Source organism: Macaca fascicularis, chromosome 15 (genome assembly GCF_037993035.2).
Source record: "Macaca fascicularis isolate 582-1 chromosome 15, T2T-MFA8v1.1".
Lineage (NCBI taxonomy): Eukaryota > Metazoa > Chordata > Mammalia > Primates > Cercopithecidae > Macaca > Macaca fascicularis.
In genome coordinates, this window is record NC_088389.1 from 71,794,420 (window position 1) to 71,815,312 (window position 20,893).

Below are 20,893 nucleotides of genomic sequence, written 5' to 3' on the forward strand. Positions count from 1 at the left end.
TTTTCAAAGTGTGGTTTCTGACCAGTAGCATCCCCATCATCTGGGAATCTGTTAGAAATGCAAACCCCAGACCCCACCCAACCACGATCTACTGAATGAGAAATTCTAGAAGTGGCCTAGTAATCTGTGTTCAACAGTCCCTGCAGGTGATTCTGATGTATGCTAGAGTTTGAGAACCTCTGGCATAGATTATGTGGAGGAGGGATAAGGCTACAAAGAGAACGAGTAGCAGGAACTAGTAGCCTCCACCTATTTTTCAGCTGGAAAACCATATAAGAAGTGAAACAAGATAGGCAAAACCTAAAGTCCAAGGATGGTAAAATCCTTGTAGATTCAGATTTCCTGGCCACTTCTAACACTTGATGATTTTTGATTGTTAATTAGGTCCTAGGATAGCTTCTAATATAAGGAAAACCCAGGGGGGTTGGAATGACCCTTTGTGGTCAGGAATTTAGTTTCGTTTCTCATCTGAAGGGAACTAGTGTCTTTGTCCTGTTGTTAGTCTCATGGTGGTAAGCTTGGGCCTGTGCCTACAGCTGATGGAACCTTATCATTTCTTTAGCAAGAACTCCTGGTTATCAGTATTTTCTCTACAGTAATCAAGAAGACTACCAACACACATAATTTCTTACAGTCTTCCACTTAATAGATAAAGGTACAAAATGTCTAAAAACTAATATTTATATTCCTCAATACATAAAGGGAAAGAGGTTTTGTGCAATTAGTGATTTCTTGAGAGCCAGACTGCAGGTTATTTACACATGTTGAAAACCAATGGTGGCAGGCAATGTAGATGGCAATGAGCTTCCTGTGACATTAAACTGTACCCAGCCCTGTACCTACCTACAGACCTATCCCAGCGACACTTCTCATCCCAGGAAAGAAGGAAGAATAAAGCTTTAGGGAATAATAGAGGTGATTTCTTGGGGATGGAGAGGTCAAGAAAAGAGTTTGTTGATAAGCAACAAGTATATAATTAGGCATCTATTTTCTTCAAAGGCCTTGTGATTTTGTATTTTAAGAAACGCTACTTTCGAAAATCTTGCCAGAGAGCAAATCTACAGAAAAGAAAATCCTATTGTGATTTTTTAATAAATCTTTAAGCACTGACTGTTTCTAAGTTTCAATTCATCCTGTAGAGATGTTGATATGGTTTGCCTCTGTGTCCCCACCCAAATCTCATCTCCAATTGTAATCCCCACATGTTGAGGGAGGGACCTATTGGGAGGTGATTGGATCATGGGGGTGATTTCCCCCATGCTGTTCTCCTGTGAGAGAGTTCTCATGAGAGCTAATGGTTTTATTTTATTTTATTTTATTTTATTTTATTTTATTTTATTTTATTTTATTTGAAAGAGAGTCTGGCTCTGTTGCCCAGGCTGGAGTGCAGTGGCAAGATCTCGGGGCTCACTGCAACCTCTACCTCCCAGGTTCAAGCTATTCTCCTGTCTCAGCCTCCCAAGTAGCTGGGATTACAGATGTCCACCACCACGCCCAGTTAATTTTTTTTGTATTTTTAGTAGAGACCAGGTTTCACCATGTTGGCCAGGCTGGTTTTGAACTCCTGACCTAAGTGATCCACCCACCTCAGCCTCCGAAAGTGCTAGGATTACAGGCATGAACTACCATGCCTTGCCGAGCTACTGGTTTTAAAGTGTGGCATTTCCCCACTTTGCATGCACATGCTCGCTCTCTCTCCTGCCGCCTTATGAAGAAGGTGCTTGCTTCCCCTTTGTCTTCTGCCATGACTGTAAATTTTCTGAGGCCTCCCCAGCCATGCAGAACTGAGTCAATTAAACCTCTTTTCTTCATAAATTACCCAGTCTTAGGTAGTTCTTTATAGCGGTGTGAAAACTGACTAATACAGATACCCTACAGTTAAGAGAAGTGGACACATGCCTTCAACTTTATCTCATTTCTTCATAAACATCAAAGAACTCATACAGGGGAGAAATATTCTTAAATGAGATGATTGTGATCCAGCTTAAACTTTCTTAGAATGATTTTAGATATTAGCTGTGCTTGTTGAATGGCTTCATTAAAATACTCCTAACCACAAAGGAGAATGAACGAGACAGCTTGGATATCAAAATGTGTTAGAAATCGTTTGCTTTATCTTTAAAGCTCAGGTGAATTTCATACTCTAGTTTATAGGTTTGTTTTAGTATTAAAGTTTTTTTAAAGCTTTAAGCCTTTTACCACTGTGTTATTGTGATATAATAATATATATGTTACATATATAGTCTCTTATATTTTATATATACATACACACACATACACACATATATATGTATGTATGTGTGTATATATACATATATATACACACACACACACACACATACACACGTATAATATATATGTAGTCTCTTCCCTGGTTCCTGGCACAGAGTTCCTAAAACCCCTGGAATCTCTGGAGTGGTAAGAGTGCCTTTTGTATGCTAATGAGAGGACTGGTGGCTGGTGGTCCCTAGATAGCTTCGGATGAGGGCTAGTCACCAGAAATACCAAGGCATGATTAAAGTTGTGATATTCAGCCTCACCCCCAAATCTCTAGGGAGGGGCTAAAGGCTGCATATTGAATTGATCAATGGCCAATGATTTAGTCAATTATGCCTACCTAATGAATCTGCCATAAAAACCCAAAAGGGCAGGGTTCAGAGAGCTTCCAGATCACTGAACACACGGAGGTTCCTGGAGGGTGAGGTACCTAGAGAGCACACGGACGCTCTGCACCCCTCCCCATACCTTGCCCTGTGCATCTCTTCCACCTGGCTGTTCGTCTTATCCTTTGTAATATTCTCTATAATAAGATGGTAAATGTGTTTCCCTGAGTTCTGTGAGCCCTCCTAGCAAATTAACCCAACCCAAGGGGGAGTCTCGCCTCCAGTTTATGATATATGGTCAGTCAGAGACATAGGTCACAACCTGGGGCCTGCAACTGGCATCTAAAGTAGGGGCAGTTTTATAGGACTGACCACTTAACTAGTAGGGTCTGATGCTATTTCCAGGTAGAGTCGGAATTAAGTCAAACTGCAGGATACCCAGTTGATGTCTGCTAGAGAATTGGATAGGGTGTAAGGAAAACTCCCTACGCATTGGTGTCAGAAGTGTTGTGTTCAGTGAGAGCAGAGATTAGGAAAAACGCTTTGTTTTCCTCTCTCAAACAACTATATATCAACATGTATAGACACTTTGACCTTCCTAGAAGATGTACCCCATTTACCCTCTGAGTACACCTAGTACATGGTGTTATATCAGACTCCAGAGAAACTATCTAAATGAAATAAACGCAAATTGCTTCCTTGCCATTCAGTCTCTCCTGAGTAGTGGAATAAAAGGGGATGTCACTTGCTTCTCCCAAGGCGACAGAAACTTCATGTAAAGGTAGCTGTGAGGCAAGCTATTAGAAGCTGAATATTGCAGTTTTGCTATCATCATAAATTATATGTTTTAAAGATTCATCTTACAAAAAGGCTGCTCTGACATTTAATAGAAGTCAAGCACAGTAGTCATCTAGGAGGAAACAGGTCCTGGGTACATGGAAAGATGCCTCTCGACTCAAGCCCAAATAGTCCTGCCTATAAAACACCTTGCTATATTTTATGTCCACAGAGGTGGCTAAGCATGGAGCATAAACTAGATGAATCACACTTCTCATACTTCTACTGTCAGTTTTCAATATTTATTTAGGTAATTATTATACATGTGCCTACTCTGATTGGGAATGACACAAAGGACAGGGATTTATCTTATGATCCTGTATTCTCAACACCAACACAATTCTTGGCACAGATTTAAGATCAACATATTTTGGTAAACGAATGGGGGAACATAATGCAAAGCAAATGAATTGGAGATGCCAATCATTAGAGGAATGACAGAGAAGCCCAGGCATTTAGACCTGAAGACTTCAATATTTAATATTATGAAAACCTGATACAGCTGGGGAGAATTCAGGGCAAATCATTTTCTTTCTATTCATCAAGTTCCTGTAAAAATTACAGGAAAATGTAATGGTGATATTTATGCCCCACTTCAATAGTTATAATGGAGAAAAAAAGTGTTTACTAGTTCTAACTCTTACATTTTTCAAAACTGAAAATAAAAATCACACTTAAGAGTTACATGACCTAGGAAGTGTGGGGTTTACAGGAGGCAATGTTTAAGTAGACTTTAGTCTAATCCAAGAGGTCCAACTCATCCCCCTAGAGCAGATACCTTTCAGTGAGACTGCTTTCCTCATTGTGATCCCCCTTTTTATATGGATGATTATGCTGTACAAATGTGAGCTTCTAGTGCCTGTAACTTGTAGTACGTGGATCCACCCTTGTCTGTAGCTCACTGGTCTAGGCTGATAGACATCTAATATATGTTAGGCCAATCTCATTATTCTTCCTGGAAATTCAAAGTTTGGAAGTGAAAGAAACATTGCTGAAGCTGAGTCATGGTAAAAGCAGCATCTCTGAGAGAAAGCCCTCTCCCCTACCACCCACACCAACCACAACCGAGCCTCAGCTCTTCCTTGAAGCTTATCTTTACTGGAACTTGCTTTATAGTGTTTTGGTGGTTGTTTTTTTTTTTTTTTTTTTTTTTTTTTTTTGAGACAAGGTCTTGCTCTTTCATCCAGCCTGGCCCACTGCAGCCTCGACCTCCCGAGTTTGAACTATCCTCCTACCTCAACCTGCCAAATAGCTGGAACTACAGGCATGCATCACCATGCCTGGCTAATTTTTGTATTTTTTGTAGAGATGGGGTTTTGCCATGTTGCCCAGGCTGGTCTCAAACTCTTGAGCTCAAAGGGCCTCTCAAAGTGCTGAGATTACAGGCATGAGCCACGATACCCGGCCACTTTTCAGCTTTCCCATCAATATATTAAGAGTCCTTAGTGTCCTCCTCTTGTATGGTTTGGCTGTGTCCCTACTCAAATCTCATCTTGAATTGTAGTTCCCATAATCCCCATGTGTTGTGGGAGGAACCCAGTAGGAGGTAATTTAATCATGGGGGCAGTTGCCCTCATGCTGTTCCCATGATAGTGAGTGAGTTCTCATGAGATATGATGGTTTTATATGGTGCTTCCCCCTCTCCTTCACTCTCATTCTTCTCTCTCCTGCCACCATGTGAAGAAGGATGTGTTTGCTTCCTCTTTTGCCATGATTGTAAGTTTCCTGATGCCTCCCCAGCCATATTGAACTGTGAGTCAATTAAACCTCTTCCCTTAATAAATTACCCAGTCTCAGGTATGTCTTAATAAAGAGCATGTGAAATTAGAAATGATTTGCCCTGAATTTTCCCCAGCTATGTCAAATATTTGTAATATTAAATATTTTAAGTTTTCAGGTCTAAATACCTAGGTTCCTCTGTCATTCCTCTGATGATTGCTATCTCTTATTCATTTGCTTTGCAGCATAAGAACAGACTAATACCACCTCCAACCAATCCCTGGTTTTTGCTTAAGAAGCCATAGTTCGTTTCTATTACCTGCAACTAAAAATCGTAACAACCTGACAACTACACCATCACAAATGGTGGCCTCTCCATCACTTACTCCGGACTATCAGCCTGGTGAAGGCCGAGGTGAAGAGGTTTCCTCCTATATACCTGGCCGAGTACACTCCAGCATCCTGGGGCTGAGCATGAGGCAGGTGTACTTCTAGAATATCAGGTACTTCATGCCGAGGCACTGAATGGATGAAGGAACCTAGTAAGAGGGAAGAGTGAAGAACAATAGGTCACACTGAAACATTCCTGTTTCCTTGTCTGGTTTCTTCACTTAATCAGCTTTCCCTGACGTGGTAAAGAAAATGTGCTCTCACATATTGGATGTGGGAGAAGAATGAAAAGGCTGAACTATTCAGTACTCTCCCAATAGTCAAGAAAGTCATAGTGATAAAACAGATAGGTTAGTCTGTGGGATCTACCACCAAACACATAAAAGTGGGAGTAGTCTAAGTTCTTACATTCTACAGGAAGAGGTGAACATAGTTGGCAGGCAAAGTTAGGTGAAAAATGAGAGGTAACCCTGTCAACTAACCAATTAACCAGGAGATATATATAATTGCTACTCCAGTCTGGAAGTCCTATCTACTCACTCACTTCAGAATGATCCCCATCAATATTCCAGCTGGATCAGGCAACTGACACCGGGTGGTACCAAACCATAGCTAGGTTCTAGACACATTTGGATTACGCAGTTGGACTGCCAGAACTAACAATTGGCTTCCCATGTTTACTGTGGTAATTTCCTAAACCTTGCAATCAACAATGTCAGAATCAAAGAAACTCACATTTTATATGGCTGAAGCTGGGATCTCACATTATGATGGTGTTTTATTGTATGTACATATACCATGTACATTCACATATATGAATTCCACTTTAATATTCTTAAGTAACCAAATATGTCACCTAAGAGGGCTTCTATCATACACAGAATTTGAAAGCTTGCATCATAGCTGCTTTACTTCAAACATCTGCCCACAAGACCACAATAGGAAAATGATCCAATATGTTGTATGTTATCTGATATCTCACATCATAATGGGGAAAGCAATGAAACACATACTCACCATTTTTGTAAATCACTGCATCTTCTTCTTTAATCAATACCTTTTTGAAAGATATGTTCACATTATCTCCCTTGTCCACAGTCATAGTTAAAGTAGCTGGTAGGAAGGAAGCTTTTAAAAGAGAGAAAACAAATACCAAAAATGGGGTCACACATTTTCTCCAGGAGCAATTGAACTTTAAGACTCAGAAAATGAGGGCTGGCACTTGCTAGGTGTCAGATGGTTTTTGTAAAGTGAAAAACAGTGGTGGCTAATTTACACTCTGTAAGAGTGTAAATATATACAAACAATATGCCTATGCACAATTTTTCTATTCAGCGGTTGGGGAGGTGAGGATTTTGTGTTGATTAGTTCAGAGTGAATATCCCTTATCTGAAATACTTAGGGCCAGAAGTGTTTCAGATTTTATTTTTCCATTTTGAAATATTTGCATTATGCCAGCTAAGGATCCCAAATCAGAAAATCTGAAATCCAGAATGCTCCAATGAACATTTCCTTTAAGCATCAAATTGGCACTCAAATATTTTTGGATCTTGGGGCATTTCAGATTTCAGATTTTTGGATTTGGAATACTCAACCTGTACCTATTATCAAACTAAGTCCTGATACTAACAACAAACTACATTAACTGTGAATCTGCCATCCTTTTCCAATCCCAACCAAGTTTTCTCAAAGTGGAAAAAAAAATGAATGAAATCTGAGTTTCCCCAAAGTGAAAGAGAAAAAAACATTTGCCAAATGGCTTTTCCCCGATCCTTTTGTGTTGTTGTTGTTCCAAATAATTCTAATTCTAATTCTAATTCTAATTTCCATGCATTTCTCAAATAAAATGAGCAAAATGCTGGACTTACTACTCATGGTGTAAATATTGGAAGATTGAAGAATAAAGACAAGGATAGAATCTAATATCTTGCCTTCTACCTTTTAATTATATATGTATGAACTGACATAGTTATGGAACTGGACAGTACTGAGATGTAACTGGGAAAATTATTTTATATTTGACTTATAAAATCATAAGCCAAAGCTGGGCATGGTTGCTCATGCCTGTAATCCCAACCCTTTGGGATGCCAACATAGATCACCTGAGGTCAGGAGTTCGAGACCAGCCTGGCCAACATGGCGAAATCCCGTCTCTACTAAAAATACAAAAATGAGCCAGGCGTGGTGGGACGCGCCTGTAATTCCAGCTACTTGGGAGGTTGAGGCAGGAGAATTGCTTGAATCCGGGAGGTGGAGGTTGCAGTGAGACAAGATCGTGCCACTGTATTCCAGCATGGGCAACAGAGCAAGACTCAGTCTCAAATAAATAAATAAATAAATAAATCACAAGCCAATTGATTGCAAATTCCTGTCACTGTGTCAAGCTTGCCATGCAACATTGAATCCCTTGGCTTATTGGACAAGATGTGTGAATAAAATCTTCTTTCTTCCAACAACAAGAGTTTCTGAATGCCTTTAACTTGTATCATAATCTGCAGAAAGCCAAACTCTGTGAGATAAGGAGGTATTAGCTTTAGGCTTTAAGTTAAGCCAATGTTAACAATATAAGGCTCACCACTAAAAGAAGAGAAACAGTCTATCTAACTTTCCTTAATAGGAGGGCAAGAGAGAAGAGAAGGAAACAAAAGACATAAAATGAGAACCAAAGGACCAGAGAAAATCATGGTGTGGAAAAGATGGAATAAGGTGGCAGAAGTTATGCCAAATATGTATTAAAAAACAGGAGCTCATATCAAATTCAGATCAGAAAATCTTAGATTCTAGAATCTTAATTCTAAAACACACACACACACACACACACACACACAAAAAAAACTGTGTGCTCTTTTCATGAAGTATACATTCAACATAATGGCACATAAGATTGCAAATAAAGGGATGTAAAAATATATAGCACACTAACACTAAATAAAACTAGCATTGCAACATTTATACAGAAAAAAATTATTATAAAGCTAAAAAACTGTTAGGGATAAAGATGGTCATTATGTAATGATAAAACAGAACCATCTACTGATAAAACCCTGTTAGATTTTATTCACATGTCATGTTCAGGAAGATATTGTAATCCTGAAATTATATATGCATCTAACAACAGAATTTCAAAGTTCATGACACAAAAAGTGTCAGAGTTAAAGAAACTGACAAATCTATAAGCACAGTGGAAACTTTCAGAAATTAATTAAAAAGACTGAAAATTACTAAGAAAATATTTAGAAGATTTCAATAATGCTATTAGAGATCTGTTGAATATTCATTAACCCCTTGCTCAGTTATTGAAATACACTTTACCAGAACATTACCTATTTATCTACAAAGCACATCTCTGTTGATAACAAATTCTCTGACCAGAATGCACCTAAATTAGAAATTAATAGCAAAACATCCTGCCCCCCAAAGTAAGAATTCCTATAAAGATTCAGACCACGACCAAGCCTTGGGATTGTACGGATCCTGCTGAGGACCTTGTGATGAACCAGCTGGTCGCTGTGTCCTCATTCTCATCTCATCCATGGCTTTCAGATGGTGGTTTGAGAAAGACTAATCAAGTGTTTTGTGCACCACTGGCTGAGACAGCTACCCTGTGAGAGCAAAAGATGCCTCCAAACCATGCTCAGAAGGACCTGGGCTTTAGGTTTGTCTGCTTGCTTTCACTGGCTGTGGGCTGTGCCTGCTGACCCTAGTATGGGTGCCTTGCACAGACTCCCCTGGTGGTCAGGTATGTAAATGCCTCTGGTACAGATGATGACCTGGGGCAAACCCAGAGAGAGCACGGGGTAGATCATTCCAGCAGTGTGAGCGCTGGAATCAGACACATTCCTGGGCTTGGATCCACCCTCTGCCACCCTTTTTGAAAGAGTTGCTTCACCTCTGCAAATCTCAGTTTTCTCATGTGTAATTGAAAAGTAATAATACCTACCTTCAAAGGTTGTTAGTAATATATTTTTTTTTTTTTTTTTTTTTTTTTTTTTTTTTTTTTGAGACGGAGTCTCCCTCTGTCCCCGGGCTGGAGTGCAGTGGCCGGATCTCAGCTCACTGCAAGCTCCGCCTCCCGGGTTTACGCCATTCTCCGGCCTCAGCCTCCCGAGTAGCTGGGACTACAGGCGCCCGCCACGTCGCCCGGCTAGCTTTTTGTATTTTTTAGTAGAGACGGGGTTTCACCCTGTTAGCCAGGATGGTCTCGATCTCCTGACCTCGTGATCCGCCCGTCTCGGCCTCCCAAAGTGCTGGGATTACAGGCTTGAGCCACCGCGCCCGGCCGGTTGTTAGTAATATTAAGTGATGTAGGCTAAGCCCTGAGGTGCTTAGAGGAGGTCAGTATCCTTCTAATATAAACAGCAACACTGCTGTGCTGACATTTCTGATATGAACCTGAGGGACACTTTTCTCCAGAGCACTAAAATGAACCAGCCATAGAGGAGGAGCAGACAGGGAACTGGACGGTGAGCGGGGCTGGCTTTGCGGGGCTTCTGCTCACATTGCCAAGTGCTTCATTTAGCCCTCCAAATGCATGCAGCTCTTGCTCTCCGTGGCATGCTCCTGGACTCCTATGAGAATTTTTTTCTGGCCATTTCATGCTGTTGTTCCTGTCTATGTGGTTTGTTTATATTTTCTGCTCCTTTGTGTGAGAATTATTTAGCTGACCGTGGGACTTCTCACTCAGTATTGTGTTCTGAAAGGAACCAAGGTTCCCCAGTAGGCTCAACTCCAAGTAGCTTTCCCCCCACTACTCTGCGACTCTTTATTATTTAGGACTGTGCTTTTTAAGCTCCTGTTTTCTTAGGGGCATTTTCACACCAGAGTTTCACTGCTGTCCACAGTTTCCCTCTGCATGAATGTCTCCAGGCTGGCTGTTCTCTGCTGAGTACTAACGAAGGAAACCCAACATTCACGTTCTACTTTGGGCTTTCTGATGACACGGGAGCCTGGCTTGTATTCAGTACACATATATTGATGTCATGTGACTTGACTAGACCATAAAAACAATAAGCACATTTTAATAGCGCCTACTATGGACCAAGCGCTGTTATAAGCACTTTATACAAATTTAATTGTCAGCCTGGGGGCGGAGGCTCACGCTTCTAATCCCACAATTTTGGGAGGCCAAGGTGGGAGGATATCTTAAGGCCAGGAGTTTGAGACCAGCCTAGGCAACACAGTGAGACCTCTTCTCTACAAAAAAAAAATGTTTAAAAATTAGCCAGTTATGGTGGCACCTGCCTGTAGTCCCAGCTGTTCAGGAGGATCACTTGCGCTTAAGAAATCAAGACTGTAGGCCAGGCATGGTGGCTCAAGCCTATAATTCCAGCACTTTGTGAGGCCGAGGTGGGCAGGTCACGAGGTCAGGAGATCAAGACCATCCTGACTAACACAGTGAAACACCATCTCTACTAAAAATACAAAAAATTAGTCAGGCGTGGTGGCGGGTGCCCGTAAGTCCCAGCTACTCAGGAGGCTTAGGCAGAAGAATGTCGTGAACCCAGGAGGCAGAGCTTGCAGTGAGCCGAGATCGTGTCACTGCACTCCAGCCTGGGTGACAGAGTGAGACTCTGTCAAAAAAAAAAAAAAAAAAAAGAGAAATCAAGACTGTAATGAGCTACTGCACCCCAGCCTGGGCAACAGAGGGAGACTCCAACTAAAAAAAAAATTACTTTTTATAATATCCCTATGAGATAGATGCTACAATTATCCTAATTTTACAGATGAGGAAATTAAGGTACAGAGAATCTAGGTAACCTGTCCAAGATCACATAGCATATACATGGGAGAGCCAGGATTTGAACCAAGGAATCTGGCTCCGCATGCTTTCATAGATTATGTAATGTTAGCACTCAAAAGGCTTTTAGGTGCAACCACCTCATTCTATAAATGATATTGCCAAGGCCTAGGTTAGAAGATAACTTGCTTAAGATCATTTGGATGGGCTAATTCATGGGCAGAGCTTAACTAAAAATATAATTCCTTATTCCATAAGGGCTGGAGAAGAAAGTAGGTGGTAGTAAAAGTTATACACAAGTGAAAACACAGATGAAAAACAAGTGAGCTCAATTTTGGTCATCTCCTTTCAGTTTACTTGTTGTATAAGTACCACAGGAAATAATGTAGTTTTATATCTGTGATTATTTTGTACAATTTCACCACAATCCTGTGAAGACAGTATAGCTACAGTTTATCCATATGGGAGATGCAGTTGAGAAAGACTAAGTCCCTTACCCAAGGCCTGTCAACAGTGAATAAACGTGGAAGTTGAGACACAAACTCAAGACCTCCACCCCTAGTTCTCCAGACTTATCTTCTCCAGGTCCACATCCTTAGCTCTCAATTCCAGCCACTTTGAACTGTATTCAGTTCCTTAGCCAGACCTCATCACTCACATCCAAGTCATGAGTTTTCTTTCTTCTTTTCTCATCCTTTTCTCCTAAGCCTCGTCAGTTCCTACTCATTCATCAGTTTCCATTTAGGTATCTCCAGAGACCTCACACAACACCTGGAACACAGGTTAGATGCTCTCATTGCTACTCCCTAAATACCCCTGCATTTTTTCATTATAGCCCCACTCATGGTATATAACCCCTACTAGATTGAGTGTTCCAGGAGGGCAAGATCACATCTGGTTTGAAAGGTAGCACAGGGTGATGGTTAGAGCCAGGCTTCTAGAATCGGGCCTGACTTCACCTTCCCAGATCCAACACTCCATAACTAGTGAATGCACGTAAGTTACAATAGCTAAGCCTCATCTATTAGTGGGGTCTTAAAAGTCCTCATCTGATATATATTTGATAAAGACTATGTTAGTAACACATATAAAGTTGCTAGGGGAATGTCAGGCATACAAAGGAAAATGTGTGGCACAAATAGAGGCTCAAGAATAATTGTAGTGGCCAGGCACGGTGGCTTACGCCTGTAATCCCAGCACTTTAGGAGGCCGAGGCAGGTGGATCACGATGTCAGGAGATGGAGACCACCCTGAAAAACATGGTGAAATCCCGTCTCTATTAAAAATACAAAAACAAGCTGGGCATGGTGGTGCACGCCTGTAGTCCCAGCTACTCGGGAGGCTGAGGCAGGAGAATCGCTTGAACCCAGGAGGCAGAGGTTGCAGTGAGCTGATATCGTGCCACTGCACTCCAGCTTGGGTGACAGAGCAAGACTCTGTCTAAAAAAAAAAAAAAGAAGAAGAAGAATTATGGAATGAAAGTATAAATGAACTAAACTGTTTCAGATTTTCCCATTTTCTTGATGCTTTTAACATATTCCTTTGTGTTATTTAGCTGCAAATGGCTCTCCTCGATCAACTTCATAAATCATGTTTGGGAAGTTTGATATTCTTAATATAAAGCTATTTCTCAAATGAAAGTAGGAATAAAATAACCCTGTTTCTTCTAATGGATCAGTTTGAAACAGGTCTTTGGATCTAAAAATGTTTCAAACTTTATATATAATTTCCTACCCCCAAATGAAATCACCAATGAGGTTTGAGTCAAACTGCTGTTGACTATTTTGGATGATGCCATTGATAAAAACCAGTTTGGCTGTTTGGGGTGTGTGAGCCAATTTAAGCTGTGTTTTGGCACATCTCAAATGGATTTTCCACTTCCTCCACAGATGTACGAGTCAGCAGCAAGCAGGAATATATTGATGTTTATTTTATCCTGCTGTGTCCCTAGGCAGGCATTTCTGAGTTTCCATGATGTTTTAATAACGAATTAACAGTGACATGAAAACATAGTTTTGGAGGTTTTTCCTGATTCACCATAAAGGATTTCACTTTCCTCAAACCAGATTTCCCTCACTGGATGGTCAGCAAGAAAAACAGAACCCGTTCACTAGCCTGAGATGCTGTTATTGTGAAAATGCAGGAGAGAACATACCTATTTTTCCATTTTGTGTAAAACTCCATAATATGTTAATGCATAGTAAAAATTTCTACAATTAAGTAGGAAAATTGTCTCACCAATTTATTACTCAAAGAAATGACAATAATCACAGTTGTTAAACATTTACTGTGAAGCAGATAATGTAATTGGTAAAAGTTAAGTGCCTTATTTAATTTTCAAATATGTGTGATAAAATCTCTATCCGTATTTTTTTTCACATGAGGAAAAATTATGACTTCAATTAAGTAACTTGTCCTGAGCCACACCACTCAGCTGCAGAGGTAGACTTGAACCCATATCCGTCTGACTTCCACTCTCATACCTCTACTCTGTGCCCTGCGTTGCTTTTTAGGGCTTCAGGTGGAATCGTTGTACTTTATAAAACAAGAGCTCAGAATCAGGGAGAGTTGTTAACATTAAGGGAGAATGTTATCGAAAGGTGGTGTAGTGGTAATAAATACTGGCTCTGAAGTCAGATCACTTGGCATCAAATGCTATTCCCACCATTTATAAGCTGCTATTATTCTTATTACTATGTACCTTGTTCTGCAGCAATGTATTGCTTTACCTAAGCTTTTAAGGACACATTCACTGTGCAAATCAATGCTTCTTGTCTATTCCAACTTATTTAAAACAAAACAATTTTGTAGGTATTATTATACCCATTTCACAGATGATGAATAATTGAGACCAATAGAAGTTAAATAACATGCCAAAGGCCACACGGCTGGTGAGTGATGGAGAAAGAATTAAAACTCAGGTGAGTATAACTCTAAAAGCCATCTTCTCATTAGTGTTTCTCACTATCCAGGTCTGCCTTTGCCTCATTTAACTGAAATTAAGCCATTCTTTACCTGTGGTTACCTAGACTCTCAGTTTGGGGGGATCATTACAGTGGGTTTTTAACTCGCAACGTTCTGGTCCAGTTTGCTTTACATGTTCTTATTTATACATTGTCAAGGATGACCTCTGGACAGTGCAGTGAGGACACAGTGGCACTTCACATTTTGTTCCCACGAAATGACTGGGGCATAATCTCAGATCATCTTCCTTTAGAATGTGGAAACATCAGCAGAAGAACATTAGTCTTTATTCAAGTCAAATCCAAAATGACACATGTGAAGAATAATAGAGCTGACTTTCAGCCATGATAGCTTTGGCACACCTCACATCCCTTTGTTCAACCTCTCTTCCCTCAGCGGAGAGCTGCATTCCTGGGAATTTCTGTTGCGCACTTTTCCCACTTGCCCTGCTGTCATTTAAAGGTGAACATTCTAGTTTTGCTAAGAAAACCCTTTCCTTCATTTGTAATGAATAGCAATTTTATTACTTTTGACCTTAAAATGAGTTTCCTGCCTTCAAATCTTTTCATTACTACCATTAGCAAATTCAAAGAAATATTTTCAGGTGGACCCTAATGAAAGGCTAACTCTAAAGCCCTGCTACTCAAAGTGTGGTCCACGGTGGAGCAGATTCTCATCACCTGGGACATGTAGAAATGCAGAATTCCAGGACTCTCCCAAACAACCTATTAAATCAGAGTCTGCATGTTTACAAGACCCACAGGTGATCTGTAAGCATGTTCAACTTTAAAAAGCATTGATCCAAAAAAAATACAGACTACAGGTGGTTACATTATAAAAGAAACAGTCTATCAGCAATGTGCAGAGGTGTGTTACTTAACTGGATCAGCTTTCTAAAAGTAAGGCCTGGTGCAGTGGCTCACACCTGTAATCCCAGCACTTTGAGAGGCCAAGGTGGGAGGATAGCTTGAAGCTGGTAGTTCAAGACCAGCCTGGGCAGCAAAGAGGACCCTATAGCTACAAAATTTTTTTTTAAATTAGCCAGGCATGGTGGTGCATGACTGTAGTCCCGGCTACTTAGGAAGCTGAGGTGGGAGGATAGCATGAGCCCAGGAGGTCAAGGCTGCAGTAAAGTATGACTGTGCCACTGCACCCCAGCCCGGACAACAGCAAGACCCTGTCTTAAAACAAACAAACAAACAAAAAAACCCCTAAACAGCTCATAATGTGATTATTTTATGTAATGACAAGTCCTCGGTCCACAGGTCCTGTGGTTGTGATGATATTAATTTGGAAAAGACTCCTTCATTTTAGGAATCAGCAGCCCAGACAAAGTGGCTGATAGGGGAGAGGCTAGATCATTCCAGGCAGAACAAAGGGAGGTCACCTCAGCTGGCATTCTGTACCTTCCTCCCAGCAGACAGCATCAAGAGCACCAGAAGTCTACCTGCCCGTCCAGGCCTGGAACCTTAGAATACAATTCATTGTATTAAATAATGTTTGCAACACCCTCTCCTTCAACTGCCATCACATAGGTGGACTGGTCTAAAGATTTAGCTTAAGGCCCAGTTTTATTTTGAGAGAAAGACATCATCACATCATTGCCTCTGGGGTAGTAGAAAGCCTTAATAATCCTCCCTTAGAGGAGGCTTTCAAAATCCTCCTGCAAAATTCTGGTGTTTTCTGAGCTAGACCTGGGTACTCGACTGCTAAAATTAAATCATGGTCCTTTTCCAAGAATGGCAGCCTGCAAAGAGGACCCTAATTCTTCATTCCTCCCCGCATCCCTGACTCTTTGTCATTTCAACTTGTAGTGCCCTCTCACTCTGACACTAGGCTCAGCTACTTAACTGGCTTAGGTCAATACAATGAAGCAGAAGTGACAGTGTACAATTCTGAGCCTAGGTTGCAAGGAGCCTCATGTCTACATCTCATGTACATGAGATGAGGCTCCTTGCAACCTAGGCTGAGAATTGTACACTATGACCTTATACTACCTTAGCCTGTTATAGTTTAAGGAACTAAGCAAAGTTGCCCCAGCCAAGGCCAGCCTACTAAGCCTATAGCCAGGCAACACTATATATGTAAGGAATCCCAGCCAAGGTCAATACATCCATCTAATCAACACAGCTGACTTAGACTCACAAGCTATAAATGCTCATTATTGTATGCCACTGTGGTTTGTGGTTATGTTACACAGCATTATTGTGGCAATAGAAAATTGGTACACTGGCCGGGCACAGTGGCTCATGCCTGTAATCCCAGCACTTTGGGAGGCCACGGCAGGCAGATCACGAGGTCAACAGATCGAGATCATCCTGACCAACATGGTGAAACCCCGTCTGTACTAAAAATACAAAAAATTAGCTGGGCGTGGTGGTGCACACCTGTAGTCCCAGCTACCTGGGAGGCTGAGGCAGGAGAATCACTTGAACCCGGGAGGCAGAGGTTGCAGTGAGCTGAAATCATGCCACTACACTCTAGCCCAGTGACAGAGTGAGACTCTGTCTCAAAAAAAAAAAAAAAAAAAGGAAAAAAGAAAATTGATATACCAAGTAACCAATTAAATTAAGTTACTGATGGATATTCCCCTTCTAAAATTCTTATTTATATTTAATCTTCTCCTGAAAATATTAACTTCCATTAAGGGTATTTAGGGACAAGCAAAGCAATGTATCACATGAAAAATCAAATAAGAAAGCTCAAAATAGTCAGTAGTTTGGCAATGAACACTTGTTTTCATTGCTATGATTTTCATATTACATACATGTAACAGAGTCATATATCCATAAGTACCATGATGCCCTTAGTAGAACATATGAAATATTTCATTTGATCTCACGATGTAGGCACAATATCTAGTTAAGGGGTTGGATTGCATAGTTTCCTTTATCTCTAACATTCCATGTACCAGACACAGCAATGCATGGAAAGAGGCAGGCAAGATCGTCAAGCTCTACACTCAGGTAGCACATGCCCTGCCCCTGAGGGATCAGCTACCAAACAAAAGGTGTGTGTGTGCCTCAGTGGGCCTCACCTGCCCAAAACTTAGGGGCATGTTACCTTGTTGACGCATCTTCATGGTTCGTATCCTTATCGCCTCTCCTCGAACTCGCCCTTCACAGAAGTAAGCACCATTGATCTTACTAGCCTTTTCTCTCTTCCAAACAACTTTTTTAGCCCATTCTCTGGTCACATCTTGAGTAACTTCCAGTGGATCCTGGTGCTGGTTCATTAAGGCTTCAAAGTCCCTCCCTATGGTGATGGGCTCATGGGGGTGCCACCCAGAGGCAATGCAGGTGAGAGATGTTTCGGCATCAGATACAAGAGGTAGGGAATTGATCAAGATCAAGTCCATGGCACCTTCCACAGTTCCTAAAAGGAAAGAGAGAGAATAATGTATGACTAAGGTTATTAACATGACCCCATAGGGTAAACTGGTGCTCACAAAGCCTTGTCTTAAAAAAGTTGTGTGAGTATTCTTTCTACAATGCTACTCTGACCATGTGCCTATCTTCCACTGGACAAAATCCAAAACTCTTTGCCAAGGCATCAAGACCCTTCATCAGTTAGATCCTGCTAACGTCCCCTGGCCCACTGCATACCCTAGTTGCAATGGACTACCCATTATTCCCCCAACAAGCCATGCACTAGACATAGTTGGGTATTCAGGAAATGTATGTTGTATTAAGATGAATTAATAATAATGATATTATAATCATTATTCATTATATTTATTAGTTATTAATTGATGCTAATGTGATACTGTCACAATAATAAAGTATTCTAAAGAAATATATCAACTACATAAACTTATGCCTTATAGATTCTCATTTTGAAAGAATTGCTCAATTCTACATTAAATACCTCAAGATAAATGACAAACGGTGACTAAGTGAAGTCTGCATTTCCCTCAGGACCTCATTTACTCCATCAGGACTCTTGTAAAGATTAAATAAGATAAAATACATAACCCTTGCCAACCACTCTGTCTGTTATATATTGCATACTCGGTGATTATTATTTCATTTCTCTTTATTCTGTTTCTTGAACACTTCGTCCCAAACCTTACCCTCTCCCCAAATGTAAAAATAAAACCTTGCCCAAACTTTAAATTTTATTTTATGAATTTGTTCTGTAAATGAGGAAGTACACTTTTAAAAAGAAAATCCTCTCACGTTATTTTCTCACTATTTCTCTTTCTCTCTCTCTCCCCTCCCCGCTACTCCCACCACTGTTTTGATTTCTAAAGGTTCTAACATGAGCAGATAGAGTCTGTGCCTATTGTCTCCTCTTCAAATGTGGAAGTATCAGGGATGGAAAATGTTCTCTAGCTCCAGTGATGGTTGGCTCTCAAGTCTGCATAAAACAATCAGGAGACTAGAAAGAGCAACTGAGTGATGAGGGCCCAACTAGAGTCTCAGAGACCTTTGTGTAGAAGTGATTCAAATAAGCGACATGTTATCTTATTGAATACCCATTAAATTCAGCAACTCTGTGAGGTATGCACCATTATCTCAATTTTAAATATGAAGAGATGAAGGCTCAAAAGATTGAGCAGCTAGTTTGATTTTTCACAGCTATTGAAGGCAGAGCTGGGATTCAAATGCTCACTGGTCTTTCAGTCCTTGAATACAAGATGCTGTTTCCTACCTCAAAGCCTTTGCTGTTCCTTCTGCCTGGAATGCTTTTCTCCACTCTTGGCATAGCCACCTTCTGTTTGTCCTTTGGGTCTCAGCTTAAGTGCCACTTTGTCATAGAAGACTTCTCTACCTGCCTTATCTATAATACCTATACACTCTCATCCCATTGTCCTCTAATTTGGCCTCCTGGTTTATTCATAATGATTACCATAATTTGTGAATATTTTATTTACTCTCTCTCTAAATAGTAAACTCCAAATGTTCTGTATATGAACAGGAATTTAGGAATTGGTTTACATGGAATATTCTCCCTAATCTCAACATTTAGAGGACTTAAGTGTTTGTTGGATGAGTGGATGGATGGATGGATGGATGGATGGATGGATGGATGGATGGATGGACAAATTTTATTTCAGATCTGCTTGATTCAAGTCCATCCATTTACTTGGCTTCCAATTCTAGAATAAGGTTAAAAATGAAAGTGCGGGCTGGGTGCAGTGGCTCACGTCTGTAATCCCAGCACTTTCGGAGGCCGAGACAGGAGGATCACCTGAGGTCAGGATTTTGAGACCAGCCTGGTCAACATGGTGAAATCTTGTCTCCACTAAAAATACAAAAATTGGCTGGGTGTGGTGGTGTGTGCCTGTAATCCCAGCTACTCAGGAGGCTGAGATGGGAGAATCGCTTGAACCCACAGGCGGAGGTTCCAGTGCTGCACTCCAGCCGGGGCAACAGAGAGCAAAATTCTGTCTCAAAAATACAAAAAAAAAACAAAGTACTCCCCCGAGTCTGAACTGACCTCCTTGCCCATATTTAACTGTTTTGACAGCTACTGAGTTCATAGGGGAAAAAACATTACAGTTTTTGCAAAATGCCAAAGAAAAGTGTTCAATGACTGCTGAGCGTTTAAGGCTATTATTCATTTACCAGAATTTTTGAGTACCTACTTATGTCAAGCATTGTACCTGATACAAAGTCCTCATACAATTTGTTTTTAATGGCAATTGCCAGTGTTTACTGTATTCAGTGATGTTTTGAGGATAATCTTGGTACAAATTAAACCTTTATCTGAATGATTAGGAAGAAAAATTTCAAAGTCAAGTCTTCATGTAAGCAGGAGTTACAGCTGCATTTTATTGTAATATTAACTCATTACATGGGATTGAGGGAGAAAATCTCCATTAGAATGAGTTCCCAAGCCTGGCCTTGAAGCATCCATTTTATTTCTAGCCTCACTGGTAACTTTTAAGATCTCAGGACAGAGAATAGAGGTTAGGATAATAAAAATAGTGAAAGAAAGGATGAGCTACAAACCTAGCAGTGGAATTACAGCCTCCAAAAATAACACCAGCACGCACCTCCCCTTCCACGTACATACCCAGGCCTGACTCTGAGTGAACACCACCTCATCTCTTACACTCACACATTCCAGGCATGTTCCAGAAAGGGTCATCAAGAGGAAGGAAACACTGTAATTCTTTCAACTCCAGTTCAATCCAGCCCCATTTCTGGGGCCAGTCGAGAGTCTTGCCAAAACCACAGGATCTGCTCGGAACTCACAGCACTGGCAGTGGCCGGGGTTTATTTAATAGCTTTAGGAAATAATAGAAAATGTAGTTGATTGGAAAAGACAACCACACTATGTGTAAACTGTTTCTAGGTATGGTTCTAGTTTATTTTTCCTCTTGCTCCTTTCGGAGATCTCCGTTTACTTTCAGTGACAGAAAAGGAAATGTGGCCTCTGGGAGTCTGGACTTGACTATACTTCGCTTCCCTTGTTCAGCATGCCGGTTAACAAAGCCCTCTTCCACCAGCCAGTGCTCTGTCCTTTGTAACACCATTTACAGTATCAGAAGGCTCTTCTATGTGAGCTTTGGGTATAGAAAGACATACCTACCAGCTTCCTAGGATGGATCTTGAAAATCGCCTACTTAGTTTTCTTAAAATGAGAATCTATAGCTGTATTTGCTAGTATCTGCCTAAAGAATTTCTAGAAGGTG

At 40.7% G+C, this 20,893-nt stretch overlaps 1 protein-coding gene across 2 annotated transcripts in view; it reads right to left on the reverse strand.

Annotated features, from left to right (window-relative positions):
• Window positions 1-20,893, reverse strand: part of TEK (TEK receptor tyrosine kinase) — a 121,625-nt gene that overhangs the window by 54,903 nt on the left and 45,829 nt on the right. For both annotated transcript variants that reach the window (XM_005581589.5, XM_005581588.5), the window contains exons 2-4: window positions 17,314-17,625; window positions 6,567-6,677; window positions 5,546-5,698 (exon numbers count right to left, since the gene is read on the reverse strand). In XM_005581589.5, the coding sequence (XP_005581646.2) occupies window positions 5,546-5,698; window positions 6,567-6,677; window positions 17,314-17,625 (576 nt within the window). The remainder of the gene's footprint in view (window positions 1-5,545; window positions 5,699-6,566; window positions 6,678-17,313; window positions 17,626-20,893) is intronic.